This window comes from Aricia agestis, chromosome 12 (assembly GCF_905147365.1).
Source record: "Aricia agestis chromosome 12, ilAriAges1.1, whole genome shotgun sequence".
In the NCBI taxonomy this organism is placed as follows: Eukaryota; Metazoa; Arthropoda; class Insecta; order Lepidoptera; family Lycaenidae; genus Aricia; species Aricia agestis.
Window position 1 is genome coordinate 11,730,479 of NC_056417.1, and position 7,338 is coordinate 11,737,816.

At 52.4% G+C, this 7,338-nt stretch overlaps 1 protein-coding gene across 1 annotated transcript; it reads right to left on the reverse strand.

The window, feature by feature from the left end:
• Nucleotides 1-1,187: 1,187 nt before the first annotated feature.
• Nucleotides 1,188-6,749, reverse strand: LOC121732727. The gene has a single exon (XM_042122681.1). It carries the CDS (start codon nt 6,747-6,749, stop codon nt 1,188-1,190), a length of 5,562 nt encoding a protein of 1,853 aa, XP_041978615.1.
• Between the last annotated feature and the right edge of the window lie 589 nt (nt 6,750-7,338).

The window sequence follows — 7,338 nt, forward strand, 5'->3', positions numbered from 1 at the left end:
TGTCTGTGTAGGTTTTAAGCTAGATCGACTGTGATTGGTTGAGCAGAAGTAGAAGATGAAAAATTTTAAAATATTGGAAATATCGAGATTCGTTTATGCTACGGTTTGTGAAAAAATATTTTACCTAAGTCTTCCAGAATTATTCTTACTAGAGATCGCCCAATGGTCGAAATTCGACTTTAGTTTCAACGACATTAGGACTACTAACTATATTTTGTAAAAAAATATTTACTTTATCATATGTGTACAGTGTTGCCGTGCGAGAATTTACTCGAGAACGGCTTCTGTACTGGGTGGTCGAAAGAAAACACTTCGTCACTATTGTACTATTAGCGGGGGTCGAGGTAGACGCGATTTCCGGCCAGCCTTTCTTCTATTTCCGATGTAGCGATGACCCAATAATTCCCCAATATTTTCCCAATTCTTCTTGTCTTGCTGTTTCTTCTAGGTAGGCTGGCTCGGAGCGGTCTGGTTGGCGGCCGGCCCGGCCCTTTATTTATACTAGGTTTAAAACAATGGGCCTGACCTGCGGTCCCGTTATCGGTCCCGTTATCACCTCGCCCCCGCCAAACTTTCTTTATTGTTTCTAAATATTTACACTATTTCGTACAGACTTAATATGCTATGTTTCTAAACTATTTTACTATATTACTCTAAACACTATTTTACTATATTACTTACCTATTTCTATTACAATATCGAACATAAACTATTAAAAACTACGGAAAATCGGTAAAACAAAGTGACTAATCTAGCTATCTCTATCTATTACATGCTACTTTGTATATGTCTATCCTACTCTAACACGAAATTTACAATGAACGATATAATTATACTATTTTTACTATTAAAGCTATTTAAATTTGACAGAACTAGAGATAAAATACAAATTAAACAAATTAACTATTAAATGTAAGTATTACACGACTATTAAACTATTTGGTTTTGGGAATAAGAGGCACAATACGAGATCATTTATTTCCGTCTCACTCTTACATGAAACCTATAACTATGAATTAAATTAAAGTATTTTAAACCTATTACTATTATGAACAAACTAAACTATAAATGTTCTTGTATATAACTAAACTATAAAATCTATATTTTCGTCGTCTCGTACAATTCTCCCGCCGTGCAGCGACGTAGCCTCGACGCTGCAGATCCGATGTGCTGGGAGAGACGACGCACTATGTCGACAGGATCACCAGCCGCTTCGTCGGTCGCCGAAGTACTCCTCCTTTGGTCCTCACGTCCACCACTCGAACCGCGCCATCTTGTCCCGGGTATGTGGCGATGACTATCCCCCGGGGCCAGGTATTCCTCGGGAGGTTGCTGTCCACTATCAGCACGACGTCGCCCTCCTTGATGGTCCTCCCGCTTCCGCGAGGCTCCCGCCGGTGTTGGAGTTCCGGCAGGTACTCTCGGACCCAGCGCGCCCAGAACATGTCTGCCAGGCGCTGCGAGGCCCGCCAGTTGGAGCGGGTGATGAGGTCAGCGTCGTCGAACTTGCCGGGCGTTGGTACCCGCGCTGACCCACCCAGGAGGAAGTGGTTGGGCGTGAGGGCTTCGTCGTCTTCGGGCTGGACTGACACGTGCGTGAGGGGGCGGCTGTTCACTGTGTATTCCGCCTCCGCGAGCAGGGTGCTGAGGACCTCTTCGGATGGATGGCGCTCGTGCAGCACGGCGGAGAGCGCTATCTTTACGGACTTTACGAGGCGCTCCCACGCTCCTCCCATGAACGGAGCGCCGGGAGGGATGAATCTCCACTTGATGGCCCGAACGTCGGCTTCCTGGCTCATCGCTTCTATGGCGGCGCGTCGTAATTCCGCGTCCGCCCCGTGGAAGTTGGTGCCGTTGTCCGAGAATATTACGGTCGGACACCCGCGGCGTGCGATGAGCCTTCGAAGAGCCAGTATCGCGGAGTCGGTCGATAGGGACGCCGCCAGCTCTAGGTGCACGGCCCTTGTAGTGAGGCACGTGAACAGGGCGACGTACCTCTTATGGTGCTGCTTCCCCACTGTGACGCTGACTGGGCCGAAGTAGTCCACGCCGGTGTTGGTGAACGGCCTCTGGTGATGGGCCAAGCGGGAGGGTGGATGGTCTCCCGTGGCCGGCGATGGAGGGGCCTCCCGCCGTATTCGGCAGGGCAGGCAGCCCTTAACGATGGAGCGCACAGAGGGGCGCAGCCGGAGTACCCAGTAGTGCTGTCTGCACTCGTTCACCGTGGTCTCGACCCCGGCGTGCTGCAGGCGACGATGCGTGTGTTCTATCCAGAGCCGCACCGCCGGGTGGTCGCCGTCTATTATAGCTGGAGACTTCTGATTTTCTGTTACCCCGTCGACCGCGTTGATTCGGCTTCTTATTCGAAGTATGCCGTCTTCTACTCGAACGGACAGTTGTCGAAGGCGGCTATTGTTCGGCACGGGCTTTCCACTGTTTAACAGTTTTATTTCTTCTTCGAATGTTTCTTGTTGGATTGAGCGAACTATTAATTTTTCGGCCTCCCAGATTAAATCGGCCTCTATGGGGACGAATTTTCGCTTTTCCGTTTCGATCCGTGTTTTCTGTTTTGAGTTTTGCGTCGTTTTCTTCTGTTTTCTCCAGTCGGGATCACTATTATTTTTCTTCTTGCCTCTTCTATAATTCACTATCTCTTTTTTGGGCTTCATTTTCTTCACGAACTGTAGTACCCGGGCTGTGGCACGTAGGTACTTTTCCCAACTGGAGAAACGTGTGGCGTCCGGTATCACTTGGCTGATTGACGGCGGCTTTGATGTGACGTGATGAGTCCTCTCCTCGCCCGTTTCCTTCTCTTCTATGATGCGTTCCGCCGGCCATGTAGAGCTGTTCTCGTACAGGAATTCAGGACCTCTGTACCACCGATGCTCTGTACCGAAGTCAGGCGGGGCGCTCCTCGTTGCGTCGTCGGCTACGTTGAGCTTCGAGGGCAGCCACCTCCATTCGTTTAAGGTGGTCAGGTCTTCTATGGCCGCGATACGATGGGCGACGTAGGGCTTGTAGCTTCGGGATCCGTTCTTGAGCCAGGCCAGGACGGTCTTGCTATCTGTCCAGAAGAAGCGGGCGTCCGGCTTCCTCTCGTGTTCATCTGTGACCGTCTGTGCCATCCTTGCTCCTAGGACGGCTCCCTGAAGCTCCAGGCGAGGGATCGATGTTACCCTGACGGGTGCCACACGTGCTTTGGCCGTGACGAGAGAGACACGTACACGGCCGTCTTCTGTCTCCGATCTCCAGTACAGCGCGCTGGCGTATGCTGTGCTGCTGGCGTCCACGAAGATGTGGAGCTGGAGTGACGAAGCTTCACTATATGCTGCGTAGGCCCTTGGTATTTTGATCGCCTTCAACCTCTGTAGTAGGTCTAGCCATTCCGTCCACTGCTCGGCTAGATCGTCGTCGACTCGAACGTCCCAGTCTATGCCTCTGCGCCAGACCTCTTGTATGAGCCTCTTGGCTTGGATGGTGACTGGAGAGGCCAGGCCCAGAGGGTCGTATACCGACATCACTATTTTGAGGATTTCCCTCTTCGTGGGCGCGTTCTTTTGCAGCAGGTGTGGAGGAATTCGCTCGAAGTTAAGGTTGAAGGCGAGCTCGTCCCGTTGCGGCTCCCATACGAGTCCCAAGACCTTTTCTGTCTTCGTGCCGTCGTCCAGCGCGACTTGAGCCTTCTCGGCTTGTTCTTTGTCGAGGCTTCGTGTGACGTTCTGTGAGTTGGAGACCCAGCCGCGAAGGTGGAAGTTGCCCTTCCGATGGACGTCTTGGACCTGCTTCGAGATCGCTATAGCTTCCTCTTCTGTTTGGAAGCTGTGCAGGTAGTCGTCCATGTAGTGGGCCTGGACTATGGCCGCGGCTGCTGCTGGGTACTCCTTCTCGTGTTGTCGAGCGTTTAGATCTTTCACGAAGATCGCCGTCGCTGGAGAGCTGGTTGCACCGAAGATGAGGGACATCATCCTGTATTCGTCCGGAGGGCCGTCGCGTCGATCTTCGCGCCAGAGGTATCTCAGCGCGTCTCTGTCGTCCTCCTTGATGCCGATGCGCATAAACATCTCTGCTATGTCGGCCGTTACTGCTATGCGATGTTGTCGGAACCTCATGAGAGTCCCGGGGAGTGACTGCAGCAAATCCGGCCCAGTGAGAAGGTAGTCATTGAGGGAGACTCCCTTCGTCTTCGCTGCAGCATCGTGGACTATTCGAACTTTCCCCGGTTTTCTCGGATTGAGCACGGGAAAGTGCGGCAGGTACCATGTTTTTCCCGGCGTTTTATGTGTTGGTGCCTTTTCGGCGTACCCCTTTTCTATTAGGGCCGCCATGAGTTCCGCGTACTTTTTTCGCAGCTCTGGATCCTTGTCGATACGTTTTTCCGTGCTGTGCAGCCTTCTTAGTGCGTTGTCGTAGTTGTTAGGCATCACGCAGTCCTCTTTCTTCCAGAGCATCCCTGTTTCGAACCGGCCCCCGACTTTTTGCGTGCTTCTATTTAAGATATCGAGGGCTCTTTGCTCTGGATCGGACTGCGGCTTCTTCTCCTCTATGCCCATGGACTCGATGGAGAAGTGATGCCTCAGCATGTCGTCCATTCTATCTTCTACCAGGTGGTTGACAAAGTTGACCTGGTGTCCAAGGGTGCGCGAGTCGGTGCCGTGGAGGACCCAGCCCAGAGGTGTCTTCGATGCTGCGGGTTGGCGACGTTCGCCTCTTCTAATTTCGGACGCGACTAGGAGGTGCCAGTTGTCCTGGCCTATGAGGATGGTCGGCTGCATCTCTCGATAAGAAAAATTCTCTTCCAGGTCTTTGAGGTGGTCACAGGCCCACACTGTTTCTCGCTGGACGACCTGCGGCGATAGCTTGAGGTCGTCGATGGTTCGGGCCTCTATTTCGTGAGCCTCTCCGCTGCCCCTTAGCTGGACGGTGACTCGACGAGACGATTCGGACTTGAGGTTCTTCGGCGCCAGGGTTTCTATTTCAAGGGGATCGATGCGTCCTTTGGCGCCGATTTTCCTCGCTATATTGGAGTCCAGTAAGGTGACGGTTGACCCGTCGTCCAGGAGGGCGAAGGTGTCGGCGGAGCTCTTCGAACCGGTGACCCGAACTGGCACTATCTTTAGATAGGTGTGGGCTCTTCTATTTTCACACGTCGATGTGACCTTTTCTTTTTCGACTTCTTTCGGTTTGTCGAAATGCAGCAGCGGGTGATGACTTCTAGCACACCCATCCGTCTTGCAGGTCCGGAAGTCGCACTTGTGAGACATCGTTTTATAGCGCAGGCATCGGAAGCAAAGTTTGCTTTCCTTTGCTATGGTCCATCTGTCTTCCGTCGACGCTTGCAGCAATTTTTCGCACTTGGCCGGAGGATGACCGAGTTGTTTGCAGAGGAGGCACGGCCTTTCTTCTGTCCTCTTCTCGCCTTCCACTCGTGTGTGGTGTGCTCGCTGTTTTCGATAAGGCGGCGTGCTCTCCTCTGTTATTGGCTCCGGAGCGGCATATCTCGCGCATCTTCTGGCTTCCTTCTCTATAAATTCGCAGAATTGCAGCAGCTCCGGTTCGTTTTTCTTCTCGGTCTCTATGGTTTCGACGTAGTCGAACCAGCGGTATTTGGTGGTCGACGGAAGCTTTTCCACTATGTTTTTTATTATCTCTGGGCTATACAAGTATCTATCCTTTCCCAGGAGCCGAAGTGTGGCGACGCTGTTCGCTATTTTGTTAGCGAACAGGCAGATGTCCCTCGGGGCGTCGCTTGTCCTGGGAAGGTTGCGCAGCTTGTCTAGTTCGGCGATCGCTATAGTGTCCGGTCGGCCGAATCGATCCTCCAGGGTCTTCATGATGACGTCCGACGGAGCGTTCGCTATTAGGAGGCTGGTCACGGCTTCCTTGGCCTTTCCCTTCAGGGCTCTTCGAAGCCTTGCCGCGTTTTCAGCCGTGGTCAGGTGGCGCTCCGTCTCCATGTAGGCCGACCGAAAGGCGAGCCATTCACTGTAGGCTCCGTTGAAGAAGGGCAGCTCCCCCAGGTACTTCGAGCTTCTGTTCGCCGCGGCGCTGTTCACGGCCGCGGTGATAGCTGAGGTGAGCTGCGCTATCTCGCTATTCATTGGCTGCGATGCTGTGTGCGATGCTATGTGCCCCGGCGTCGGTGGTGCCGCTGTTTTCGATGCTTCGACGCGGGGCAGGGGGGAATCTTTCGGCGGCTTGGGGCACGCCGATGACGAGCACGGTACTATATTCCCCGACGGTTGCTCGATGACTTCTATGTTGTCTTCGGGTGCTGTGTTACGTGGTGGCGGCGGGGCTTGCGAAGCTATAAGTGCTCCCGCCGGTAACGAAGGCGGCAGAAGAGGCTGGTTGTCTATGTGGCCCTCTTCCGCACGCTGATTCTCCAGCCACGATGTCACTCTCTCCTGTGCACCCTCAGACTCGTTGTCCGTGTCGTCCTCCGATTCCGCTTCGAGAACCCTCATCCGGGCGATGGCGAGCTCCAGCTTGCGCTTTGCTATTTCTTCGGCGGCGCGGGCGAGTTTCTTCGCCTTTTCCGCCTTACTTGATGCGCTCCTGGATTTCGCCCTCGTCGGCGCGGCTTGTGTAGTAACCGGCACCGACGGAGACTTCGGCGGGTCTTCGTGTCGCAGCGGGGACGACGGGCGGGACGCAGGTACTGTGAGATCCGCTGTCTCCTCGACGGACGGTCGGTCCTCTTCGCGGGGCGCCGACGCAGCTATTCCGCTTTGTGAACGGGTCACTGGCATGGTTGACGATGTGTTGATGCGATGATCCGATCCGGCTCGAATGTGACCAAAATGTACAGTGTTGCCGTGCGAGAATTTACTCGAGAACGGCTTCTGTACTGGGTGGTCGAAAGAAAACACTTCGTCACTATTGTACTATTAGCGGGGGTCGAGGTAGACGCGATTTCCGGCCAGCCTTTCTTCTATTTCCGATGTAGCGATGACCCAATAATTCCCCAATATTTTCCCAATTCTTCTTGTCTTGCTGTTTCTTCTAGGTAGGCTGGCTCGGAGCGGTCTGGTTGGCGGCCGGCCCGGCCCTTTATTTATACTAGGTTTAAAACAATGGGCCTGACCTGCGGTCCCGTTATCGGTCCCGTTATCACCTCGCCCCCGCCAAACTTTCTTTATTGTTTCTAAATATTTACACTATTTCGTACAGACTTAATATGCTATGTTTCTAAACTATTTTACTATATTACTCTAAACACTATTTTACTATATTACTTACCTATTTCTATTACAATATCGAACATAAACTATTAAAAACTACGGAAAATCGGTAAAACAAAGTGACTAATCTAGCTATCTCTATCTATTACATGCTACT

What these genes read in the sequence shown, in the direction of transcription:
- LOC121732727 (XM_042122681.1), bottom strand. Translation starts at nt 6,749, where the DNA reads ATGCCAGTGACCCGTTCACAAAGCGGAATAGCTGCGTCGGCGCCCCGC.